This window comes from Zingiber officinale, chromosome 7A, assembly GCF_018446385.1.
Source record: "Zingiber officinale cultivar Zhangliang chromosome 7A, Zo_v1.1, whole genome shotgun sequence".
In the NCBI taxonomy this organism is placed as follows: domain Eukaryota; kingdom Viridiplantae; phylum Streptophyta; class Magnoliopsida; order Zingiberales; family Zingiberaceae; genus Zingiber; species Zingiber officinale.
This window is the reverse complement of record NC_055998.1, coordinates 26,076,059-26,103,245: the sequence shown is the minus strand read 5'-3', so window position 1 is coordinate 26,103,245 and position 27,187 is coordinate 26,076,059. Positions and strand designations below refer to the sequence as shown.

General features: G+C 37.7%; 4 protein-coding genes and 1 long non-coding RNA gene across 8 annotated transcripts; 2 read left to right on the top strand and 3 right to left on the bottom strand.

Annotated features, from left to right (window-relative positions):
- Positions 1-221: 221 nt before the first annotated feature.
- On the bottom strand, positions 222-2,909 carry LOC122001205 (glycine-rich protein A3-like). Of its 3 annotated transcripts, none has more exons than XM_042555833.1 (3): positions 2,754-2,909; positions 731-1,091; positions 222-645 (listed from the first exon to the last, which is right to left on the bottom strand). In XM_042555833.1, exons 2-3 carry the CDS (start codon positions 1,077-1,079, stop codon positions 404-406), a joined length of 591 nt encoding a protein of 196 aa, XP_042411767.1. In that variant the 5' UTR covers positions 1,080-1,091; positions 2,754-2,909; the 3' UTR covers positions 222-403. The 3 variants fall into 3 exon arrangements, with proteins under 3 accessions (XP_042411767.1, XP_042411765.1, XP_042411766.1); XM_042555831.1 differs by having other exon boundaries at positions 2,719-2,873; XM_042555832.1 differs by having other exon boundaries at positions 2,714-2,871.
- Positions 2,910-5,358: 2,449 nt separating this feature from the next.
- LOC121999291 lies at positions 5,359-9,169 on the top strand. Its single transcript, XM_042553991.1, has 3 exons — positions 5,359-5,751; positions 8,454-8,989; positions 9,145-9,169. Exons 1-3 carry the CDS (start codon positions 5,359-5,361, stop codon positions 9,167-9,169), a joined length of 954 nt encoding a protein of 317 aa, XP_042409925.1.
- A 1,213-nt stretch (positions 9,170-10,382) lies between these two features.
- On the bottom strand, positions 10,383-12,095 carry LOC122001203 (protein SODIUM POTASSIUM ROOT DEFECTIVE 2-like). 2 transcript variants are annotated; one of them, XR_006117296.1, is made up of 4 exons: positions 11,539-12,095; positions 11,325-11,400; positions 10,840-11,228; positions 10,383-10,762 (listed from the first exon to the last, which is right to left on the bottom strand). XR_006117296.1 is itself a non-coding variant. In XM_042555828.1 (3 exons), exons 1-3 carry the CDS (start codon positions 12,034-12,036, stop codon positions 11,074-11,076), a joined length of 729 nt encoding a protein of 242 aa, XP_042411762.1. In that variant the 5' UTR covers positions 12,037-12,095; the 3' UTR covers positions 10,764-11,073. The 2 variants fall into 2 exon arrangements, 1 of the variants encoding a protein (XP_042411762.1); XM_042555828.1 differs by lacking the exon at positions 10,383-10,762 and having other exon boundaries at positions 10,764-11,228.
- Positions 12,096-13,860: 1,765 nt separating this feature from the next.
- On the top strand, positions 13,861-15,074 carry LOC122000009. The gene has a single exon (XM_042554590.1). The coding sequence runs from the start codon at positions 13,870-13,872 to the stop codon at positions 15,010-15,012; it is 1,143 nt and encodes a 380-aa protein (XP_042410524.1). The 5' UTR covers positions 13,861-13,869; the 3' UTR covers positions 15,013-15,074.
- A 752-nt stretch (positions 15,075-15,826) lies between these two features.
- LOC122000008 lies at positions 15,827-26,383 on the bottom strand. Its single transcript, XR_006116887.1, has 2 exons — positions 25,869-26,383; positions 15,827-16,066 (listed from the first exon to the last, which is right to left on the bottom strand). It is a non-coding gene; the product is annotated as an uncharacterized LOC122000008 (long non-coding RNA).
- Between the last annotated feature and the right edge of the window lie 804 nt (positions 26,384-27,187).

Here is a 27,187-nt window from a genome sequence, read left to right as displayed (position 1 = left end):
TTTTTTATCGTCTAATACCTTTTGTAGATGAGTGATATCGTTGTGTATCAATGTCAGAATTCAAGACGATTCAGACGTATCGGTGAATATAAAACCAATTTACATACAAAGTACCATTTATCAAACAGATGATAAACATTAATCAATTGGCAGAGCATGACACTACAAATATAACAAAATGGTCCAGATCGTCAAGCATAGCAGGAGGATAACCAACTCCGTAGAATATAAAGTTCACGAGATATATTATCTATTGTATTAAAAATAGAAAACAGAGTTAATTACGAGCATCCAGATTGCTAAATCCCAACTGAATAAATTTAAAGCGCAACACTCTCCAACAATGAAACGTATGGATATACAGCCATAGTTTCCAAACCAAGCATCAGGATATTAACTTGCATCACTTCCACTTCTTGAAAAACTTGTGCTTGCCTCCGAACATGCCATGCTTTCCCATAAATTTCCCATGCTTGAACTTGCCGTAGTGCTTGTGGTGCTTGAACTTTCCATGGTGGCCGAATCCGTGGGGATACATCCCTTGCCCATGATGCCCATGTGACAAATGGTGCACGCCATAGGCAGCAGCTGCTGCTGCTGCTCCACCGGCCAGCAATGCCCCCGTGTGGTTGGATCCATGTCCTCCTGTATCCAGAATATGCCCACAGGTAAACACCATGTCACCTATAAACTTGGTATGTGAATGTTGGTCATCAAGAATGGGACTCACCGTGGTGTGGAGCTGATGGACCAGGATATCCAGCCGGTGGATATCCGGAAGGCGGATATCCTGATGGCGGGTATCCGGCAGGGGGATATCCTGATGGCGGGTATCCGGCAGGGGGATATCCTGATGGCGGGTATCCGGCAGGCGGATATCCCGATGGAGGATAGCCATGGCCTTGAGGATATCCCTGAGGTGGATACCCTTGCGGTGGGTATGCACCAGGTGGTGGTGGATATGCCCCTGGAGGAGGAGGGTAGCCTCCAGGGTAGTATCCTTGCCCACCAATAGTGTGTGCTAAGTTTGAAAATAAACCCTTGTCTGATTCATCATGCTTATCTTTTCCACCTCCCATGTTCAATCTTCACTACAAAAAGGAAATATATATATATAACTTTGTTGTCAGTGATTTCCAAGAAAGTTCTTACCAATTAGGATAAATATTATATGAAACATTGAAGATAAAACAGTGCAAAATCAATGTAGACTCCAAACAGAGACCAATTTACTTGTGTGAGAGAAGCATGTTCAAAAGCACCATCACCATCATTATCATCAAGCCATGTCGGTTTACAACTATTTGGTATCACCTGATCGATCTTAGTTGTTCAATGAGACACTGTATTCAATCGCTTAAACTACTTCCATGGTAAGAATTCTCTTTGTTCTATCTATCCCCTAACTATCCAATTCAATTAGAGCAACTGGAGAATATTTTTATCATGTTTGAATATAATTTTTTTTTATCCCGTCTCCGAAATGTTATAAACGAAAAGCATTTGCAATAAACACAAAGCTAACGTAGAATTACACATCACTTGCAAGAAGAGGCGCACTATAAAGATGATCAGAGAATTAACATCATATGAGGACGATATTGAGCCTTTTGAGCATTAGTTCAACGACAAAACATTGCACATACCTAACAGAAATTCAGGATCAGCTATTCAGCTACAAGAATCAAAGTCCCATGCAAAGGGATTTTGTTTATAATCATCTAAGCCGTTGATTTAGCAATATCTTACCAAACTTAAAAAGTGGTATGAACTCGAAACAAATTCTACACAGATTAGATTGTTTAAATTCTCCACTAGCTTAAGATTTACAATCCAACTGTGCAAAACTCAAAAATCTTGAATATTACTCCTGAAATGAATCACTTCCAATCTATCCATTCCCCCTATTGTATTCATTACATTCATATGATACTATTACATAGCAAAATTACACTAAGACAGCATCAACAGTGAACAGAAATATAATAGCAATAGAGAGGCAAACCCAAACTAAAAGGCTTCTATTCACCAGGACAAAGTATTGAAGGAGTTAAAAAGAAAACCAAACAAAAAGGAAGGGTCAACAATTCGTATGGATGATGAGCAGTCTTTCATCGGCAGTATTCAGTAAGGCTTGGCAAATATATTTCCAGATTCTAACCCATATCCTAATAATTAAATAGATTGAAAGAGACATAAAACAATAAACTATAAAGAGATAAACATCAAGATAGTTTTAGTTAAAATTGGCACTCGTTTTCAAGCTTTATTTGTGCCACTTGCAAGTCGTAGCGAAAGGTAATAGAATTGGTCACCAAAACAATACAAGTGATCCTACCAAACCCATTATCCGGACTCTCATTGCTTGCTACCCATTCAACTTCAACAAAACAGAAGCAAAAAAAAAAAAAAAATCACATTTTTATGATGAGAAGGAAAACGGTTTGCATCTAGAGATAAATCAAAGAAGGGAAAAAGGCATCGGCTTTCGAGTGGCAAGCTAGAGGACGACGAGATATAGATTCGTCTAGGGCTCGGCAGATTTCAATCTTTGAAAATAGATTTTCTCATCAAAATCAAACTTTTGGAATACCAGTCATGATCTAAGAAGTAAATAACAGAAAAAAAACCCTAATGTCACGATCTCGAAAACCAGATCATCGCGGAACAAATACAGAGTTTAATCCAATAGAAGCAACAAGAAGAGAGAAACCTAACAGGCTATTTCTGACGATACGATACCGATCGGCTACCTAAGTTTTCTCCTCGCTTATCAGAGAAAATGGATCAACCCGCTGTGCTAAGATATAGAAGAACAAGAGGAATAGATGGAGACGAAAGAGGCACCGCCACTATTTTTTGGTAACGCGCACTCGACGCGTACTCTCTAAGAACTTCCATGATCGGCACTCTACGTTCCCTCATCTCAGTGACCCAACGCGCGGGACCGACGAGGAAAGAGAGGTACCTTTCGGGTAGAAATAAAGCGAGTTCAGTAAACCTTTTGGCTCGCCACGCGTAACGTCGAGACGAAGCAAACATATCCAAATATCATTGTTATCGTCGTTATTATTATTATTATCTTCGGGACAAAGAAAAACAATTATTGGATAAAAAACAAAAACAAAAAATAAAAAAAGCACTGTATTTTTTTGAAATAATTAAAAGAATGTTTTTTTTTTATTTATAATACTATTTCATTTCCGTATATTTTTATTTTTCGTAACCGTTATAAAATAAATACTCCAATTCTCACCCATGCTAATCATAATTGTTATAATACGAATAATTCATCAGTTATGATTTCTATCGGTTATTAAATAAAAAAAAATATTTGTAATTAATATTGATAACTATGATATTGTCAGCGAATATTATGTTACGGCACTTAGAAAATCAGATCGTTATATACCATGCATAGGATCATAGATTTACCTCTTTCCCATGAATGGATTGACGGGAGTCTTGAGGGCGAATGTATTCATTTTTTGTCACTATAAATACTATAGTTATGTCTTCTCAGGATAATTTAGTGGCTAGTACATAAAGTATTATCACAGGGACGAATGTACCGGGGGGGGCAGCGTCGGCGGTCGCCCCCCCTTGCTTGCGGAGCAAAAAAAAAAATTGAGGAGCAGGGGAGGTAAGAAACTCTTCACAAGCAGGCGGCAGGCCGCAGCAGCCTCCAGCCGGAGAAAAAACACGAGCGTCGGCCATCGAGCGATTAGCGAAGAAAACAAAGAGTTGAAGCCGGTTCCTTTTTTTTAATTGTGAACCACGTGGTCCACGTCCACGTTGACACGTTTCCATAATTCCATATACAAAGGTTTCTTTTTAATATTTTTATTTCTCTCCTCCGTTTTGTTAATTGTGAAGCATGTTGTCATGTTGACACATTTCCTCAATTTATTTTTTATATTTTTGATATTTTTATTTATCTCTCACAGAACCGTGTGATTTACGATTTGCCCTTTGTTTTTTCTCTCCGCCGAGCGCCGACTAAAGCGGCAAAGTTGAAACTGAAAGCCCTGCGCCCAGAGCTTTTTTTCTCTCTGCCGAGTGCCGATCAAAGGAGGAACCTTTCCAGGTCCATCTTCTTGCGCCTTTTTCTCTCTGCCGAGTGCCGACAAAAGAGGAACCCTTTCTGATCCATCTTCTTACTTGCGAAAAAAGTCCAAACGCCTTCAGCCTTCATTCAGGTAAGTAGATTTTATTTTATTTTATTAATAATTGTTTGATTGTTTCTTGATTACAATGTATGATACAATTAACAAGCTAAAATTTTGATTGTTTAAATGTTTAGTTGTTTTTTATATTTGATTGTTGGATAATTAAAAATTTAGATTTTGTATATTTAATGGTTGGATAATTTGTAATTTAATTTTTGTATAAACTCTAAATATGTAATTAGTTTTTTTATTAGTTGTTAGTTAATTGTAATTTGTGAATATTGATAATTTATGTTAAATTAATTTTATTTTTTAAAAGAATTGTGTCGAATGATACTAAATAATTTAATTGTGTTATTGTTAAATTGTTCACATCACTTTATATTGATAATTTTTTCCCATACATTATAATTTATAGAAAATGTTGAAATATTTTGCAAAGAGGCATAGGAGTTCAATTGAATCGTCTAGTGTTCGGGATGAAGAATCTACTCCTGCACCACAACTACCACCACCTCCTCCTCCTCCGCAAATTTTATTTGAAAATATTGAAAATCTGAGTAGTGAAGTAGAAATTGTTGCTGATCCTGGTTTACGAAAATTGATTGAAGAGTATGATGTTGGTGCTAGAGATCGTATTCGAAAAGAATATGTTGCTATGGACCCTTGTCAACCTCGAGCCCATAATTTTCCAAGAAAAAAAATGGGTAAAGACAATAGATGTTTCAGAGAGATTTGGTTTAAAGACCGTGATTGGTTGGAGTATAGTGTTTCAAAGGATGCAGCCTTTTGTTTCTGGTGTTATCTTTTTAGACCTAGTAATATAGGATTTGGAGGAGATGATGTGTTTACAAGATCTGGTTTCATAAATTGGAAAAAAGCAATTGAAAAATTCAATGAGCATGTAGGTGGAGTTGGTAGTGCGCACAATGAGGCAAGAATACAATTTGAAGGTTTCAAGAATCAAAGACAAAGTGTGGAGTATTCATTTTCATCGGGGAAACATGAGCTTGAAGTTGCTTATCGCAAACGCTTGACTTCCATTTTAAAAGTAATTCGATTTTTGTTGTTACAAGGATTTCCTTTTCGGGGGCACGATGAGTCTTCGACAGCATCCAATAGAGGAAATTTTTTAGAATTGCTCAAATGGTATAGCTCAGAGTGTCCAGAAGTTGCGGCAGTTGTTGGAATGAATGCACCTGGAAATAATCAAATGATTGCCCCAAAAATTCATAAGCAATTGGTGAATGCTTGTGCAGTTGAGACCACAAATACTATTCTAGCTGATCTTGGAGATAGGTGGTTCACTTTACTACTTGATGAGGCTCGTGACTGTTCAGTGAAAGAGCAAATGGAAGTTGTTATTAGATATGTGAACAAATATGGAGAGGTGATTGAACGATTTATGGCTGTAGTTCATGTTGCAACAACTACAACTGCTTGTTTGAAGGAGGCAATCGACTCTTTATTTGCTAAGTATGGTTTGTCAGTGGCGAGATTGAGGGGTCAAGGATATGATGGTGCTTCTAATATGTCTGGAGAATTTAATGGATTAAAATCACTGATAATGGAAAAAAAATCCGTATGCATTGTATGCTCATTGTTTTGCTCATCAACTCCAGCTAGTGGTTGTAGCTGTTGCTCAAGCAAATCAATATGTTTGTGATTTCATGTGGATTGTTGGTTCGATTGTGAATACATCTGCATCATCTTGCAAAAGGGCCGACAAACTTCGACAATTTGAACATGACAGAAAAGTTAAACTTCTTGAAAGATGAGAGATTAGTTCTGGTAGAGGACTAAACCAAGAAACTAGTCTTGCTAGACCTGGAGATACACGATGGGGGTCTCATCATTCAACTTTATGTCGTATTGAACAAATGTGGCCATCTGTTATAGAAGTTCTTCAAAATTTGATTGATGATGGTGATCGTTCTTCTAAGGGTTTAAGTAGAACTTTGGTTGAAAGAATGGAGAGGTATGAATTTGTGTTTATTCTGTTAGGATCGATGGACACGGCTAGAGAGGGGGGTGTGAATAGCCGCCCCAAATCGCTCGTTTCTTCCTACAATTCGTTAGCGCAGCGGAAAAATAAACTAGAAACGAAAGGAAAAATATCAAACCTTAACACAGTGATGTACGAGGTTCGGAGATGATGCTCCTACTCCTCGGCGTGTCCGTAAGGTGGACGAACCCAATCAATCCGTCGGTGGATGAGTCCCCGGAAAACCGGCTAATAAAAACTCCTTCTGGGTGGAGAAACCTCGCCACACTTGTTTGCAACAGCAAACAGGAGTACAAGTACAAAGAATAAGCAAGAAATACAATAAGAATACACAAGCACTCTACCAAACTTGCTTTCTCGTCGACTGGAGTCCGGATGAAGCAGCAGCTTCAAAAACCCTAACAGCAGCAGCTGTTCCAGTCGGGGAAGCTCACGCGAAGCTTTCGGAAGGAACTCAACAGAGCTCTTATCGCAGCTCACAAATCTTCAGCAGAAGAGAAGGAAAAAGAAAAGTAGAAGAAGCACCAAAGCCTTGATCTCCTTTTATAACCTGCGAGCCTGCACAGTGAAGACAGAAACCAGCGGAGAAGACGGAGCGACCGTTGTGACTCAACGGTCGAATCGTGGACCGATCAGGCTCCACCCTGATCGGTCCAGGACCCTTCTGATCGGTCTGGGGACCGATCAGGCCCTGGGCTGATCGGTCCCTAGACCGATCAGATTGCTCCACAGAAAGTTTCCCAACTTTCTGTTCGTTTCCTGATCGGTCTGTGGACCGATCAGGCCACAGCTGGATCGGTCCACAGACCGATCCCACCTCTCTCGGCTGCGTCTCTGATCGGTCGTGGAGACCGATCAGACTTCATGCTGATCAGTCCCCAGACCGATCAATAAGCTCACAGAACTGCGCTTTGCCTTCTGTTTGTTATCTGATCGGTCACCAGATCGATCAGATACACAAACGTATCGCTGGATCGGTCTGCAGACCGATCCAGAACTTGGTTTTTGCCCAAACCAAGTCCCAAATCTTCCAAACCAATATCCGGTCAACCTTGACCTATTGGTACATCATGCTTAGCATCCGGTCACTCCCTTGACCTGCTAAGACTCCTCACCAAGTGTCCGGTCAATCCCTTTGACCCACTTGGACTTTTCTCTTCGTGTCAAGTATCCGGTCACTCCCTTGACCTACTTGACCTTCTCAACACCAGATGTCCGATCATCCTTGATCCATCTGGATTTTCCCTTGCCCGGCTTCACTCACCAGGACTTTCACCTAGCTTCACTCACTAGGATTTTCACACTGCCTAGCATCCCAGTTAGGACTTTCTCACTGTCTGGCTTTACTCACCAGGACTTTCCAACTGCCTAACATCCCAGTTAGGACTTTCCCACTGCCTGGCTTCACTCACCAGGACTTTCCAACTGCCTAACATCCCAGTTAGGACTTTCCCACTGCCTGGCTTCACTCACCAGGACTTTCCACACTGCCTAACATCCCAGTTAGGACTTTCCCCGTGCCAAGTCTCCATACTTGGACTTTCCGCGTGCCAAGCTACCTGCTTGGACTTTTCCCCGTGCCAAGTCTCCGTACTTGGACTTTTCCAGTGCCAAGTCTCCATACTTGGACTTTTCACGAATCAGGTCAACCAGGTCAACCTTGACCTAAGGTTGCACCTACAATCTCCCAAACACCTATTCTTGTCAAACATCAAGAATACAACTCTCTTCTCGTCAAACATCGACATGCAACTCAACTAGGTCAACCTTGACCTAATTGCACCGACAATCTTCCCAAGTCAAACATCAAAATACAACTCGAGTCAAGTCACCTCGAGTCGGGTCAACCAGGTCAACCTTGACCTAAGGTTGCACCAACATATTCTACTATTGATGAAACATATATTGACAATCACAAATCATTTGTCAACCGTTCTACAAGAGAAAGATCAAAATATTGTGAATGCGATGCGTTTGATCAATAATGTGAAATGCAAATTGCAAAAGTTGAGAGATTCTGGATGGGATATTTTACTTGAGGATGTGAAGAAGTTTTGTAATACTCATTCCATTGAAATAATTAATATGACAGATAATATCAACAGCCGTAGACGTTTGAAGAGAGATGGAAAAAATGTTAATTTTTATCACTACTGCCATGTTGAAATCTTTTGTGAGGTAATTTCATAATTCTTTTTTTGTTTACCGTCAATTAAATTCTTTTAAACTGTAGAATATTTATTAATTTTTACTTTTGTTGTTTGATTTTTAAATTATAGGTTATCGATATTATTCTACAGGAGATGGATAGCCGTTTCTCTGAAACAACTACAGATTTGTTGATTAATATGTCATGCCTTGATCCTAGGAACTCGTTCTCTAGATTTGATGCACAGAAGTTAGTGCGTCTGGCTCATTTTTATGAGGATGATTTTTCTTGGAATGAGCGTATGTTGGTTGAACAAGAGCTTGAAACATATATTGATGACGTCAGATCAGATGAATGGTTTGAAGGCATTTCAGATTTGGGAGCTCTTGCAAAGAAAATGATTGAAACAATGAAGAACCGTGTGTTTCCTTTGGTTTATCGGATGATTGAGCTAGCCTTACTTCTTCTAGTTGCTACTGCAACCGTTGAAAGAGTGTTTTCGGCAATGAATATTGTCAAAACAGATTTGCGAAACAAGATTGGAGATGAATGGATGAATGATAGTTTAGCAGTCTATATCGAGAAAGATGTTTTTAATACTGTCGACAATGAGCTAATTTTACAGTCTTTTTCAGAACATGGAGTCTCGAAGAATGCAATTGTCACGTATTCGTTAGTAGACTGCTTTAATATTTTAATATTATTGTATGAGTTTTTTTTCATAATATTATACCTTTTTCTCCTGTATGCCAAGTTATTTAAATTATTTTTTTTAATTACATAGAAGTTATTAACTGTTAAAAAAAATTCGCCATGCTCAGATCGCGGCCGCCCCTCCATGATTAAATTCCTAGATCCGCCATTGTATTATCATAATAAGGTCAGGGGTTCGAATCTCGATATAATCGAGGTTTAAATACCTCTTTTATGTGCTAGTCGTTATTCCCAAGACTAGTAACCGTTCATGATTTACCTCCTCCGTATTGGTCTTAGGACGGATTGACGGGGGCGCTAGGGGCAAGCGTATTCATCTTTTGCCACCATAGATGATACAATTGTGTGAGGTCTTGCGTCAAAATTTTACGATATGTCTTCTTTCATACTTTGGTCATTTACACTAATGGCTACTAGTCATTTGTAATTTACCTCTTCCGTATTGGCATAGAGACGAATTGGTGGGGGCACTAGAGATGAGCGAATTACTTTTTACCACATAGATGATACAATTATACTATCATGCCAAGCTCAATGTTACCCAATTAATTAATTAATTATTTCTTTTTATTGATGATACAATTGTGCCCTCAGTTGAGTTGGGTGAAGTAGATATTGCTATAATGGTAAGGTTAATCGTCAACTATAACTTCCCAATTTATCTCCTCTTGATTAATCTTGATTAATCCTAATGATCGATGAAAAATATTTATATAATTAAATAAATCATGCCAAATTTAATGTTACCATATTCATCTTTCACAGAGGATCTAATTGTGTCACGAAACATCCCAAGGAACAATCCCTAGTGGAATAAAGTTTATCCTATCTAACGAGACTTTGCTTGATTTCTATTTCCCTTTTAAATACCTTGAGACGGACATAGAGCCATGCCAACGCATCACCTTTAACCACACTAGAAGATATAATTATATAGCAACTATAAAATTATAACAGATACTATAATAGAAAATTAAAAAAATATTTTTTAAAAATAAAAATGGACCGACTAAATGGGATACTATCATATAATAAATGCACGATTTCAATAAAAAGTACATCTATTTAATTTTTATCCATTATTATTCCTTTCAACCACAAATATTTATTAATTTTCCTTTAATCAAAAAATAAAAACACAAAAATTGGTACCCAAGCGTTCCATTTGAAATGAATGCTTAGCTGTTGAAGCGTTCGTGCTTATCTGTAACGTCTTGATTGATCCTGTTGTTCATGCATTACTTTCCAGGAAAAGAACTCCTCATCAACTATTTATTTATTTTTCTCTTCAGGAATCGCCTGAGGTTAGATTTGTACTTTTATAGAAAAAAATACATATCCCGAATTATACGAAAGAAATAAATTACGGAATAATCGACCTTCACATAATTAATTTTTTAATTACATTTGTACTTGAACTGTGCACAAGTAAATAAAATAAAATTGCCGAGTAAACAGTCATTAACATTCCTGCAGAATTCACCAGCTAACAGTCAGAAAATTAATAATTGAAGGCTGATGAGGGAATTATATGCGATTGTACCACCAAACAAACATGAATGCTTCCTTCAATGCATGAGCTACGATCCAAAACGTCTGCTCTGTTTTCTTGCCCTCATGGTCCTCGATTTAGCACAGTGTACGAACCATGACACCCGTTCAACCTTACTATTTGCCTGTTTCGATGCGATCCTCTCCAGGCCAACTCAACCCGTCACACTGATCCTGACTCAGATTTTGATAGATTATAAGTTCATCGAAAGAAGCAACTACAAGTTAAATTGATATTGGCACACACTCACTCGTCTCCCAAAGCAACAAGATTAGACAAACGACTGAAACCTGAACAAACCGACTCTGCCTCTGTTTTTCTCTTGTTTCTTTTAACCTACAATCCAGCGTCCTGCTTCCTTCACCTTTGGTCCAGCCCTGTTCTACTCCATCAATTCATCTTCTTCCTTCTTTTGGACGATCATCAGCAATATTTTGCTTTTTTTTTTTTTTAAAAAAAAAAAAACAGAAATCGAGCTCTGAAATTACTGTGGTAACAGGGAATCCGATGGTGGAGCAGGAGATGGCCAGAACTGGGCGTGCTTCACCTTGGAGATGCTGCTGAGGACTCCCAGTGGCGTCACGTCGCCCACGACCGTCACCTTCTTGGACGCGAAGTCGATCTCGAATGATGTCACTCCTAATCACGAAGCCAAAAGGAGTAAATGGAGATTAAACTTCGAGAACTGAGATCATGCTGTAGCTTAATTTGGGATGATCGATCGGTATCATTCACCTTCCATCTTGGAAATGTGCTTCCTCACCTTCCCTTCACACCCCTTGCAGTGCAATGACACTCTCAGCGCCACAACCTGACGTGAATCCAAATTAATGGATGGGAAAAATCAGTTAATTCCTCGTTTGGAGCTTAAAAGATCGGATTTTGTCGCGTAAATTTTTGTTTTTTTTTTCAGGAAAAAAAAGAATCTCAACTTGGGAGAGTAGCGAACCTGGTTTTGCCTTTTAGTGGCGGCGGCGGCGGCGGAAACAGAGCAGGCGTTAAATCCAACCGGTTCGCTCATCAGCGCTCTCAGCGTCGGCGGGTCTAGCGACACCAAGGGAGCCAAATCCTTCTCTGTTTCCTCCAAGTAGGCGTCGCCGTCGATGGTGACGCCGTCCTCCTCCTCCTCGTCGCCGCCGAGCAGGTACCGCGCTGACCCCGGGACGCTGACCGTACCGCCGCGCGGTCTCTCCGAGCTCTTGAGCCGGACTGTCTTGGACCTCAACGGCACCTGGGACACAGACGCAACCGCGGTGGACTTGGGCCGCCGGCGTGGGTCGCGGAGGTGGAGCGTGTGCCGGTCGAGGGCTCGGCTGCCGCCGCCGGCAGGCTGAACCGTGGACCGAAGGTCGATGCTGGTGCAGATGGCGGCGGAGGCAGGGGAAACGCAGGAGAAGTTGACACCTCCGCCGCCGCCTTTCTTGTCCTTGAAGAGCAGGGAAGCCATGGCTGGCGGCGGCGCTCACACAAGTCCAAAGCAAAGAGGAAGACGTAGCCAAAGGATGAAGACTTCTCCTCCTATATATCCGTCAATTTTCAATATTTTTTTTAGCTCACGAATTTTAATTATTTTTCAGCTACATGCCTACATATAGGCCTAAAAAACATTTTCCTCGCCTATAATTAATATTCTCTCCTAATCCACTTAAAATGCTCCACAATTTTATATTCTAATAGTCGTTACGTGACGGGATCTACATCGATAAACATAACAAGTATACATTCTTTTTTATTTTTCTACAATATCCATTTTACCAGCTTACTTCCCCCTTGGTCATGTTCCACCAGTCTTAATTTCAATTTAATGCTGCTTGGACTGTTCAAGGGACACAACCCCAGAAGAGAACATATGATTGAGGAGCAACAGCAAGCTGTCAAAGTTTAACTAGTCATAAAATTTAAACACTGGATTTTCATATGATATCAGGCCTAGATTTCACAGCAGAATCCAATGGCTTTCTTCTTCTTCTTTTTTTCTGATAGAACAAAATAGTTACTGGACTGCATATGCCTGCTTTTCTAATGCACCATCAAGAACAAGATCATGCATGCTCTGTGCAGAGATTCATAGTGACTCTTCGGTCACTCAGAATATATTCCAAGGAACTGCTGAGAACAATGATATTCCTGCTCCACTTATACTGCGATGAAGAGGGAGGAAGAAATTGATGAAGACAGTGGGTGGCCTTTCTCCTCCATTATCTGAGAATTTTGGTCCATCATTCTTAAGGAATCAGATGCCTCTCCTTTCCCTTCCCCATCATCAGATTCTTGTCCCAAATAATTCAGGGAACTATGAGACTATTTTCGCCTGGAAAAGGGAAATTTTACAGATGCATCGAATGGAAGAAAATTTAGGCAGGACACTGAGCTTGATGCGGAGCTTGAACTCAAAATGTCAATATTTTAATAAAATTGTGAAGGCTTAATGAGGAATTGAGGATGGCACCTTAACCTTACAAAAATTATACTTACAAGGATTCGGTTATTTCACTTTAATTCCATGTTTCAGGAAAAAAAAAATCATCGGATGAACTACAGTTCGAATAGCAAGGCTGAACTCTGAAGAAAGCACTCCATAAACCTGAATGCAAATATGCAATGTTCACAAACGTTTTCAAAGTCTTTTACTAACACTGTTAAGCGATCCACTTCGAATGGCAATGGTTAGAATCACAAGCAATGCCTCTAATTAATTTGAACTGGTGTAAAAGAACATCAATGGCAACTAAATACAGATACAGAAGTGATGCACTCATGTGTTCCCAAAATTTGAAGGACTAGAAAAGAGAGAACTCATATAAGAAGTTGCCCCGTTTAGTTGTGGAAACACTAGATTATGGCTTAAGGATAAAGACAATTGGGGTTCTAATTTTTAGATCATTAATAGAAAATGGAAGGAAAACGATGGACTAAACAACACTAAATCAGAATGCGAAACAGTGCTGTTATATTTGGTTACTGCAGAATTTCGCATGACACTAAACATCACTTGTACACAACTATTAATGCCGAGTTAATCATTATTGTTAGATTCAAAAAGATTTTAATTTTTTTAATCATGTTTTTAGACTGAATTCTTCCTTGAATCTTACCGGAATAAGAATTCTTTCTTGAATCCTAACGGAATTAGAATTTGTGACCGTTGCCTAAAAGATTTTATTTTGTGAATCAAGAATTCTACCTGGATTGTTTTCTCAATCCAACGGGAATTAGGAGTCGGCCCGTTGCCTATAAATTAGGCTTCGATGATCGGAGAAGGTTTAGAATTCTTGGGAGAATGCCGAGGAAGAAGGTTACGCTCGGGTGGATCGCCCACGACGCCACGCGCCGCGCCACCTTCAAGAAGCGGAAGCGGAGTCTCCTCAAGAAGGTGAGCGAGCTCGCCACCCTCTGTAGCATCGACGCCTGCGCCGTCGTTTACGGACTGGAGGATGAGGCGCCGGAGGTGTGGCCTTCGCCTGCGGAGGCCGCGCGCGTGACGGCGCGGTTCAGGGCGGTGCCGGAATCGGATCAGAGTCGCAAGAAGACGGACCAGGAAGGGTTCCTCCGCCAGCGGGCGGCCAAGCTGCGGGAGCAGCTCATCCGGCAGGATCGCGGCAACAGGGAGCTGGAGGCGAGCCTGCTCATGCACGAAGTGCTGTCCGGAGGCGGATGGAGGATGCGCGACGTGGGAATCGAGCAGGCCGCGGAGCTCGTGCGGTTGGCGGAGATGAAGCTGGCGCTGGTGCGCAACAGGGTCGAGAGGGAGAAGGCGAGGACCGCGGTGGAGCTGCCTCGGCAGGCGGCCGAACAGGTGGTGGGCATGGCGGGGGATCCATGGATAGGATTTGTGTTGCCGCCGCTGCAGGCGGTCGAACAGGTGGTGAACATGGCGGAGGATCCATGGATAGGATTTGTGTTGCCGCCGCTGCCGGCGGTCGAACAGGTGGTGGACATGGCGGAGAATCCATGGATAGGATTTGTGTTGCCGCCGCTGCAGGCGGTCGAACAGGCGGTAGGCACGGTGGAGACAGTGGCGGAGGACGAAACCCTAAACTGGCTCGTGGAGGCCTTGAGCGCCGGCGAAATTGCACCGTTCGCCGACGTTGGGGAACAAGAAGCCATGGCATTAAGCTGCATTGATCAGGAACCGTGCATTGATCAGGAGCCGTGGGATGTTGTGGCATTAAGCTGCATTGATCAGGAGCCGTGGGATGTTGGGACATTAAGCTGCATTGATCAGGAGCCGTGGGATGTTGGGGCATTAAGCTGCATTGATCAGGAGCCGTGCATTGATCAGGAGCCGTGGGATGTTGGGGAACAAGAAGTCATGGCTTTATGCTGCATTGATGAGGAGTCGGAGGATCCATGGATGGAATTTGTGGAGAAAATGTTTGGCGCCGTGCCTTTGTCTTGCTTTGAGCCCGAGTCGGTGGAATGAGGAGTCGGAGGATCCATGGATGGAATTTGTGGAGAAAATGTTTGGCGCCGTGCCTTTGTCTTGCTTTGAGCCCGAGTCGGTGGAGCAGGATCATCCTCCATGGCAAGCTCCGTTGGTCCTCTTCAACAACAACTTCGATTGCTGATTAGACTCACTAGAACTCAAAATTAATGTACATATTATTATATTACCTCTCATGTTGTCTCAATTTAATCACTACCGTGATTTGTTTTAGACTAAAACAAAAATACCGTGATTGGTTTTACAAATTCTTTCTGAAAGTTTTCATCAAAGAAGAGATGATCATTTTTGCACTCGATTACTTGTGGAACATAATCAATCCCAATAAGCTTCTAATCTTAAATCATTTGGATACAATGCAGAACATAAATGGTAAACTATGTATGAACATCTACTAGACAATTTGCGACCAACTTTATGACAAAAAATTTTTCATCACGAATAAGTCATTGTCAAACTCTGTGATAAAAATGTGTAAATTTGTCATCAATTATATAATGAGTATTATTTTATCGCCAAATTCATTATAATTTTACAACAAAAATAAAATTTGTTACATAATTCACCAAACACAATTCTTTGATGAAAATAAATTTTCATCCCGAATTTGAGGACAAATCATGTTTTCATCACAATTTGTAACGGAAATGGATTCGCTACAAATTTACGACGAAAACAAATTCATCGCCAAATCTAAGACGAATTCATTTTTGTTGTAAATTTACAACGAATCCCATTTTCATCGTGGATTTGTAACGATAATTTCAAATCAAACAATATAACCACAACCAAGTAACAATGCAAAATATTCAATTAACCAAGTTCAACAACACAATACCACATCACAACATAACCAATACAAAAAATTCAACAAGATCCAAACCAAGTTCTACAAGACTCATAAAGCAAATTCACAAAATATTCCGTAATCAAATATCCCAAACTATCCGATAAGTCTCAACACAAGGAAAAGATACAAAAGGTGATCATTCTCTTCTTCCTCGGCAGATACTTCACTCTCCTTCCATACTTCCTGCATCAGAAGAAAAGGGAGGGTCGTAAACTTATCATATTTGCTAATAGATCAGACAGCACAAAATAAAACATTAAGATATCACATGTAATGACTTAAGAGGAAAAAATACAGTGCATTAATAATTACAAGAGTAATAATCAAGGCACATCTTATCGAGGCGAACTATGTTGATTAGAACATGTTAATAATTCCATTAACACAAGAATTCCCAAATAAACAATCAGAATCAATCAAGTAACTAAACTATTGAAATAAGTGACTCTTCATTTTTTTTATTTTTTTATTTTTGCCCAAAGAGAGCAAGCTTTCTATAAGCTTGATCCTATCAAAGTCACGATACAAGTTCGGTTTAATAAATCGTCCTTGGGAACAATAGCAAATAGACAAGCCTGAACCATCTCAAACTTTTTATTCATCAACTAATGTCAACCAACAAATCTCAAGTTTGCAATAAATGAGGCAGATCAACAATGACAATTACTATAACTAGTAAACTGACACTACTTTTGTCTACCATTCCCACAAATCAAAAACTGAAAAACTCCTAGTGGCCTTAAAGATATTATCATTATACATCATGAGTACTTTCAGGAGATCACTTAAGGATAGAACTGAATATGCTGACTTTGTAGAAAGTCGATACAATGAATTGTAGTATAAAGTTTGATCATTTAAACATCACAACTCCATCAGGGAAATGTACAACTGTCAGATTGAGCACCCCAATCTACGGTTGGCCTCAACAATGTTATCATTATATTGTCTGTTCAAAAATACTTGGTACAAAGCCGATACAATGAACCGAAGTATAAAGTTGGATCGTTTAGAGCTAATCAAGAACATGTGCCACCTCCCCTTTTTGTTTTTTTTGTTTTTTTGTTTTTTTGTTTTTATTTTATTTTTAATTTTTTTTTAACTCATACATATATATACATACTTATATATTTTTAATTTTTAATTTTTAATTAATTTTAATTTTTAATTTTTAATTAATTTTATTTTAAATTTTTTTTATTCATACTTATATATTTTAATTTTTTTTTAATTTCATTTTTAAAATTAATTTTATTTTTAATTTTTTTCATTCATACTTATATATTTTAAAATTTTTATTTAGTTTATATATTTTAAAATTTTTATTTAGTTTAAATTTTTAATCAATTTTATTTATTATTTTTCATTAATATTTATATATATTTTTAATTTTATTTAGTTTTATTTTTTAATTAATTTTGTTTATTATTTTTTCATTAATACTTATATTTTTTTAATTTTTATTTAGTTTTATTTTTAATTAATTTTATTTATTATTTTTTTAATTTTTAAATATTTTTTTAATTTTATTTCTTTAATCAATTTTGTTTATTATTTTTTTATCAAATTTTTTTTATTTTATATAATTTTTAAATTATTCCATTCCTTTAAATTACATTCCTAATTTGACACTTAAATTATCCGCATCCAACTATTAACACATATCATAATCTTTTCTCCCTTTAAATCATCCCTCCCTCCAACCATTGACATATAACACATGTCAGAATCTCTCACCCTCTTTAAATTACCCATCATCCAACCATTGACACCTGTCAAAACACTCCCTTCATTTAAATTCGTCATTCTTCAACCATTGACACCTGTCAAAACACCCCCTCCATCAATGTTTGACATATGTCAAAACCTCCCTCCCTTTAAATTACCCCACTTAACCCTCGACACATGTCAAAATCTTTTATCCCTTTAAACGACCCCTTCCAACCCTCGACACATGTCAAAATCTCTCATAACTTTAAATGGTCCCCTTTCAACTGACATGTTCCCCTCCCCTTAAATTACCCACCCTTAAACTCTTGACACATGTCAGAACCTCCCCTCCCCTTAAATTACCCACCCTTCAACTTTTGACACGTGTCAAAACATCTCCCTTTAAATCCTCCTCTCACACTTCATTTTTAGTCACTCTTCATTCACACCTCCCTTCACTGATATCTCCCTCTCAGCTTCTCCTTCTCTCTTCCTGAAAATATGGATGACTATTTGGGCTTATTTTCAGATAGTTGGTCAATTGAGAATGATGTTCCTAGTCAAGATATCTCCAACAACAATCGCGATTATACAATCGAATTTACCACAGATCAGGTTAGTTATTATCATTGTTTTATGTATATTCATTATTTATTTTATAAGTAGAGAAATTATATTAAGATTGATAATGTCATACTTATGCATCTTTGTTATATTTTTTTATATAGATATTTAAAAGTAGAGAAGATATGATAAATTGGGTAAAGACAGTTGGTTTGAAGAATGGTATTGTAGTGGTTATTAAAAATTCTGCTAATTTAAAAGGTGGTAAGTTACCAAAGTGTCATCTTATGTGTGAAAGAGGTGGAAAGTATAAACCGCCACGATATTTAGTTGATGGGCAATCCTTAAAAAGAAATACTGGGACTAAAAAATGTGAATGCCCATTTGAGCTGCGAGGTATACCAATACCTCCAGATGGTGTGATGTGGGGTTTAAGGGTTGTTTGTGGTTTTCATAATCATCAATTAGCAGAATATATTGATGGACATGAGTACCCGAGTAGGTTAAAACCAAAAGAAAAAGAATTTGTGCTTGACATGGCCAACAGCACCACACCTCGTGAAATTCTTAGTATTTTGAAGGAAAGAGACCCATCAAACACTACGGGGATCAAAAGCATTTATAATGCTATTTTCACAAATAAATCCGCTAAACGGGGTGGCCTAAATTCTATTCAGTATGTCTTGGACCAATTAATCAAGAAAGAATACCTCCATAAATACCGTACAAATCCAGACACCAACGAAATCACAGATATTATTTGGGTTCATCCAAAAAGTCTAGAGCTGTCCAATGAATATCGATGCCACATAGAAGGTTGTGGATATCACATCCACAATGCGAACTTACTCACTTATGTTTGCATATCTTAGTAATGAGAAGACATAGCAACCGACATGGGCATTAGGTACCTTAAAGAAGTGGATGGTTGAAAAGAAGGCATCGTTGCCATCGGGATTTATCGCTTATTAATGCAATTGAAACATGTTTTCCCAATGCACGTCACATCCTTTGTATTTGGCACATAAACCAATGCGTAATGAAGAAATGTGCCCCTATGCTTGGTCTGGAGTGGCAACATTTTTATGCATCATGGCACTCACTCATTAATTCATCGACACAATGGTCTTATCAGCATAAGTGGGATGTCATGCGCGAGGAGTATCAAAATTATCTTTGGAATACATGGTTACACCCTTACAAAGAGCGGTTTGTTTCAGCATGGGTTGATACATGTATGCACCTCGGGAGCAATTCAAATCAAAGGTATAGTCATTTTATAGTTTTATTATTTAAATTTTGTTCATTATTGTAGTATTTCAATTCTTTTCAGTATTTAAACACAATGCATTTTTTTTATTACAGGGCAGAATCTGCACATGCGAGATTGAAGTTATATTTGGGAGATATCATGTCATCCCTACAGACATCTTTTGAAAAAATACATAAGATGTTGAGAATTCAGTTCGGGGATATTAAGAGTCGTTCAAAAAATCTCTGTTGATTTCTGGTCAGCTAAAATGTATTGAGGAAGCATCTCACCAGCTATCCGGCAGATGCAACTGTTCTATCAAAATTGTATACAGATTGCCATGCGAGCATGATCTTGCACATTACCATTACTTTTTCATTCCAATTCCGCTTCAGAGTATCAACGCTCATTGGAGGAGATTGTCGATGCATGCACATCAGTTTAATGACGAGGGAGCAGAACCTAACAGGACATCCCACGTTGTTGAGATATTAGATGGGTTGGATCCATATATGCGAGAGCATATGATAAACAAGTTTCTTGATATGATTGATCCATCTCAAAGTACATTGCGAGCTCCTTCATACAACACAGAACATAGAGGTCGACCTACGGGTAGAGATGAGCAAAGTGGACGCCGCATATCTTTTTTCGGAGAAGCATCCACTTCAGGATCTAGGGTCTCTCAACCGATTGCAACATCTCAAGGGAGAGGAAGACGTGGAAGAGGGTCAAAGGTTCTCAATACTCAAACGACCCATGATCACTCTCCAGTTCCACCCATCCGTGATACTTATATTGAGAAATTACCTGTGCCTCTGCAGCGTTATATTTCTCACACTAATAGTTGCACTAATTGGGTATGGTGAAGAAGGTTGGGTTCAAGTACGATTTGAGCTTATAGAAGAGATTCAACAAAATAAGGATCTATATGATCAACTTTATCCAGATCCAAATTGTAACCAATCTATTATTCTTATTGAATTATTTCGAGCAATGGGCACCAGAAATATATTGGATGGACGCTATGCCTTTGGGAATTGTCATCGCATCAAGGTACAATCTTGTACTTCATACATTTGGTGAGAATATTATCAAGAGCGTCGAGAAATAGCTATCGCTCATATCGGCAATCACTTCATATAAGTTTTCTTATATCCTCATTATCCTGCACCACCCATTCCAACTTGGTGGTGGCAACATTCATCGTATGAAGCTAAAGGATGGGTCACTCATTACAGGACACGCACTCATTTGTGATACGAAGTATTTCTATTTTTATATGATTTTATGTTTTTTTTGTATTATTACATGTACTCTTCATTTGGAAAAAATATATTTGTTCCTAAGTTATGAATGTGTTCATTATTAATTGATAGTATTTTTTTTAGTTTTAAATATAAACTAAAAATAAATAAAAGATTATAAACATATAAAAAATTATTGAAAAAAATAAAATTGAAAAAAATTGATAAAGAAATTGATTAAAAAATTAATAAAAATTAAAATTTAAAAAATCAATTGAAAAAATATAAGTATTATGAAAAAATAATAAATTAAATTATTTAAAAAAAAAATAAATAAAATTTATATAAAATTGAAAAATAAAGTATTGATAAAAAATAATAAATTAAATTAATTAAAAATAAAATTAAATAAAATTGAAAATATAATTGTATGAGAGTTATTTTTAAATAAAATTAATTAAAAAAAAATAAAAAACAGTATTTTTAAAATTAATTAAACTGAATTAAAAAATATTGATTAAAACACTGGAGAACGAAGTAATGGATTAGTCTTATGAGTAAAAAAAAAGAGGGGTGGTCAACCCACACCTCCTCCACCTCCCCCTCTCTCCCTGCCAAAAGACGCATGTACCCCCTCCACTTCCCCTTTTTGTTTTTTTGTTTTTTTTTTAATTCTCATTTTGTTTTAATTTTTTAATTAATTTTATTTAAAAATAACTCTCATACAATTATATTTTTAATTTTATTTAATTTTACTTTTTTAATTAATTTAATTTATTATTTTATATCAATACTTTATTTTTCAATTTTATATAAATTTTATTTAGTTTTTATTTTTTTAATTAATTTAATTTATTATTTTTTATCAATACTTTATTTTTCAATTTTATATAAATTTTATTTATTTTTATTTTTTAAATAATTTAATTTATTATTTTTTTCATAATACTTATATTTTTTCAATTGATTTTTTTAAATTTTAATTTTTTATTAATTTTTTTAATCAATTTCTTTATCAAATTTTTTTCAGTTTTATTTTTTTCAATATTTTTTTATATGTTTATAATCTTTTATTTATTTTAGTTTATATTTAAAACTAAAAAATACTACCAATTAATAATGAACATTCATAACTTAGAACAAATATAATTTTTACAAACGAAGAGTACGCAATAATACAAAAAACATAAAACATATAAAATAGAAATCTTAATCAATATCGCTTCCAAATTCGCCTCCCGACGATTTGGTGGTGGTGCCTATATCGAGCGACCCATCCTTAGCTTCATACGACGAACGCCACCACCAAGTCGGAACGGTGATAACGAGGATATAAGAAAACTCAGTGATCGCCAGCGCTTGGTTCGAACCTGAGGAGTTCTTAATGGCAAGTGAGTAAAACAACTCCCAATATTCTCACCAAATGTATGCCTTGATGCGATGACAATTCCCAAAGGCATATCGTCCATCCAATATATTTCGTGCCCACCGTCAAATAATTCAACGAGAATAATAGATTGGTTACCAAATTTAGATCCGGATAAAGTTGATCATATATATCCTTATTTTGTTGAATCTCTTCATAAGCTCAAATCGTACTTTAACCCAATCTTCTTCACCATATCCAATTAGTGCAGCTATTGCTCGAATCCACAATGACCATCAGTCAATGTGAGAAATATAACGCCGCAGAGGCATGTAATTTCTCAATATAAGTATCACTGGGTGGAACCGGAGAGTGATCATGGGTCGCTTGAGTATCGAGAACCTTCGACCCTCTTCCACGCCTTCCTCTCCTCGAGATGTTGCAATCGGTTGAGAGACCCTAGATCCCGAAGTGGATGCTTCTCCGAAAGAAGATATGCGGCGTCCACTTTGCTCATCTCTACCCGTATGTTCTGTGTTGTATGAAGGAGCTCGCAATGTACTTCGAGATGGATCAATCATATCAAGAAACTTGTTTATCATACGCTCTCGATATACGGATCCATCCCATCTAATATCTCAACAACGGGATGTCTGTTACGCTCGCTCCCTCGTCATTAAACTGACGTGCGTGCATCGACAATCTCCTCCAATGAGCGTTACTCTGAAAGTAATGTGCAAGATCACGCCGCACGACAATCCGTATACAATTTTGATAGAACAGTTCATCTGACGGATAGCGTGAGATGCTTCTCAATACATTTTAGCTGACCGTAAATCAACTCCATCGCCACTAATGAAATCCGACACCTTATTCGATCGAAAATGTCATCATGTAAATGTTGATGGCGTGGAATGTTTAGAGATTTTTCGAACGACTTTAATATCCCCAAACCGAATTCTCAACATCTTATGTATTTTTTCAAAAGACGTCTGTAGGGATGATACGGTATCTCCCAAATATAACTTCAATCTCGCATGTGCAGATTCTGCCCTGTAATATAAAAAATGCATTGTGTTTAAATATTGAAAAGAAGTCAAATACTACAATAACGAACAAAATTTAAATAATAAAACTATAAAACGACTATACCTTTGATTCGAATCGCTCCCGAGGTGCATACATGTATCAACCCATGCTGAAAAAAACCGCTCTTTGTAAGGGTGTAACCACGTATTCCAAAGATAATTTAGAGCACCCTCGAATCGTTGATACTCTTTGCGCACGACATCCCACTTATGCCGATAAGACCATCGTGTCGATGAATTAACGAGTGAGTGTCACGACGATAAAAATGTTGCCACCCGGACCAAGCATAGGGGCACATTTCTTCATTACGCACCGGTTTACGTGCAAATACAAAGGATGTGACGTGCATTGGGAAAACATGTTTCAATTGCATTAATAAGCGCAAACCGATCTGAAACAAATACCAATGGCAACGATGCCTTCTTTCAACCATCCACTTTTTAAGGTACCTAATGCCCATGTCAGTTGCTCTGTCTTCTCATTACTAAGATACGCAAACATAAGTGAGTAAGTTCGCATTGTGGATGTGATACCCACAACCTCCAATAGTGGTATCCGATACTCATCGGTCTTGTATGTGGCATCAACGATCAACACAGATGAAAAGTCGACAGACACTTTAGACTTTTGGATGAACCTAAATAATATCCGTGATTTCGTTGGTGCCTGGATTTGTACGGTATTTATGGAGGTATTCTTTCTCGATTAATTGGTCCAAGACATACCTAATAGAATTTAGGCCACCCCGCTTAGCGGATTTATTTGTGAAAATAGCATTATAAACGCTGATCCCCGTAGTGTTTGATGGATCTCTTTCCTTCAAAATACTAAGAATTTCACGAGATGTGGTGCTGTTGTTTTTTTTCTTTGGTTTTAACCTACTCGGGTACTCATGTCCATCAATATATTCTGCTAATCGATGATTATGAAACCACAAACAACCCTTAAACCCCACATCACACCATCCGGAGGTATTGGTATACCTCGCAACTCAAATGGGCATTCACATTTTTAGTCCCAGATTTCTTTTTAAGGATCGCCCATCAACTAGATATCGTGGCGGTTTATACTTTCCACCTCTTTCACACATAAGATGACACTTTGGTAACTTACCACCTTTTAAATTAGCATAATTTTTAATAACCACTACAATACCATTCTTCAAACCAACTGCCTTTACCCAATTTATCATATCTTCTACTTTTAAATATCTATATAAAAATATAACAAAGATGATAAGTATGACATTATCAATCTTAATATAATTTCTACTTATAAAATAAATAATGAATATACATAAAACAATGATAATAACTAACTCGATCCGGTAAATTCGATCAGATAATCGCGATTGTCATTGGAGATATCTCGACTAGAACATCATTCTCAATCGACCAACTATCCGAAAATAAGCCCAAATAGTCATCCATATTTTAGAGAAGAAGGAGAAATGAAATGTCAGTGAAGGAGGTGTGAATGAAGAGTGACTAAAATGAAGTGTGAGAGGAGGATTTAAAGGGAGATGTTTTATTTCAATAATTTTTTATTATATATTTATAATCGTGTGTCAGTTTTAGTTATAAATTTTAGGAGTTATTCAACACTCAAAGCTCGAAGGATGGATAATTTAAAGGAAGGAGAGGTTCAGACATGTGTCAAATGTTGGAATGGATAATTTAAAAGGAGAGAGGTGTTTTAACATGTGTCAAAATTTGGAGGATAGATAATTTACAGAAAGTAAAAAGTTTTGACATATATCAAGAGTTGGAAGTGGGATAATTTAAAAGGATGAAAATTTTTTAATATGTATCAAGGATTGGAAGTAGAGTAATTTAAAGGATGAAAGATTTTGACATGTATCAAGGAAATTGAAGATGCGTTATTTAAAGGGAGAGGGTGTTTTGAAAAAATTAAAAAATTTATAAATAAATAATAAACAAAATTGATTAAAAAATAAAATTAAATAACATTTTTAAAAAATAATAAATAAAATTAATTAAAAATAAAACTAAATAAAATAAAAAAATATATAAGTATTAATGAAAATAATAATAAACAAAATTAATTAAAAAATAAAACTAAATAAAATTAAATAAAATTAAAAATATATATAAATATTAATGAAAAATAATAAATAAAATTATTAAAAATTTAAACTAAATAAAAATTTTAAAATATATAAGTATGAATGAAAAAAATTAAAAATAAAATTAATTTTAAAAATGAAATTAAAAAAAAATTTAAAATATATAAGTATGAATAAAAAAATTTTAAAATAAAATTAATTAAAAATTAAAAAAAATTAAAAATTAAAAATATATAAGTATGTATATATAAGTATGTGTTAAAAAAAAATAAAAATAAAATAAAAACTAAAAAACAAAAAGGGGAGGTGGAGGGGGTACATGCGTCTTTTTTGGCGGGGGAGAGAGGGGAAGTGGAGGAGGTGCGCGTTGGCTGAGGCCGGGGCCGGGGCTGGGGGGGGGCCAATTTGCAAAGGGAAAGCCTCTAAACCTACCCAGGAATTCTAAAAGAATCAATACCAGTGCACTATTCTGAGTCCACCAATTAGATCATTCAGAAACAAGATTTCAAAGGAAAAAAACACATTTTTATGCTTCCGAGCAAGAAGTGAGCAAAAGAGAACAATCGGAAAAGCGATGACAGTTGGGGAAAATGAGACCCGACGAAAAAAAGCGAAGAGAAAAGCGCTCGGGAGCTGTGATTCTTCGCCAGATCAGAAGAAGAAAAACGCACCTCGGATCGACGCCTCGTCTGGGACGTTGGCGAGCGACGGCGATCGCTAATTTGGGACCGGAGTAGAGTGGAGTAGAAGGAGAGAAGATGGCGACGCCGTTGGGTAGAAGCAACCGATGGAGTGACTCTGACGCGATTAGGGTTGGTACGTGGGCTTTTGGTGGGACCAAGATGTCGCCGTCGCCAAAGGGGAAGGGGGAAAGGTTGTCACCGTCGCCGTCGCAAGAAGGAGGGGGAGGGTTGTCGCCGTCGCCAAAGAGGGAGGGGGAAGCGTTGTCTTCGCCAAAGACAGGTGGTGAGGTGGATCAGGGTTTTAGGTTGATTTGGCGACGAACTCCGAACTCCGAACACGTCGCCAAATTGGCAAGGAATTTGGAGTTCGTCGCCAAATTCCCTTCACGAATTTTCGTGATGGGGGAGAGGAAAATGGGTCGAGATTTTAGGTTGATTTGGTGCCGAACTCCCAATTCGTGAAGTTCGTGTCAAATTGGATTTAGGTTGAATTTTTACTGGTTTATTCTTTTTCAAATTAAGTCATAATTTATATTTTGTTACAAGGAATTATTTAAATTTATTTTGTTGTTAAATTAATTCATAGTTAATGCTAATTAAATTTTTTCATAAAAACATTTAAAAAAATAAATACTATCGTGATTTTGAATTATTATATAGAAGTTGGTTAGATAAAATGACAAAGTAAAAAAACAAGATTAAAATAAATTAATAAATCTATATACTATTTGATCCGGCGATAACGATGGGGGACTCCCTTTGAGGGAAGTCAATGACACATGGGGGTCAAAAGTACCAAGGGCAACATGGGGTTCAGCCGACCGAAGAGCAGTTGGGGCGACTGGCTGAATGGGCCCGAGAGGAAGCAAAGACACCTCGACGGGGAGTCGGGGTTCCGACGCTCATGTTAAACAGGGTTGATTGGCCGAGCGGATAGCCCGCTCGACCGAAGGCATAAGGCAGCTATACTGTGAACAGTCTCATCCGAGCACGTGGCCGGGAGAATCTTCCCGGTCGGACCGATATTTACGCCCGGTCGGGCCGATGCTTGCCGAGCGGATGGATGCTCGGCTCGAGGAAAAGGAGACAAAGACAAGGGGACGCGGGGAAACATCTTCTGACAGCAGGTATGTTCAACGACTAGGCCATACGCAGGATCTTACGACAGAGGGTTCCGCTGTCCCATCAGAGAGGTGCTCGGACTGTAGCAGTATGGTGTCAGGCAAGCTCTTCTGACAAGCTCATACCGAGGTATGGTAAGAGGACACGTATTCACCTCGGTATATGTGCACCCACTTCTCCATAGC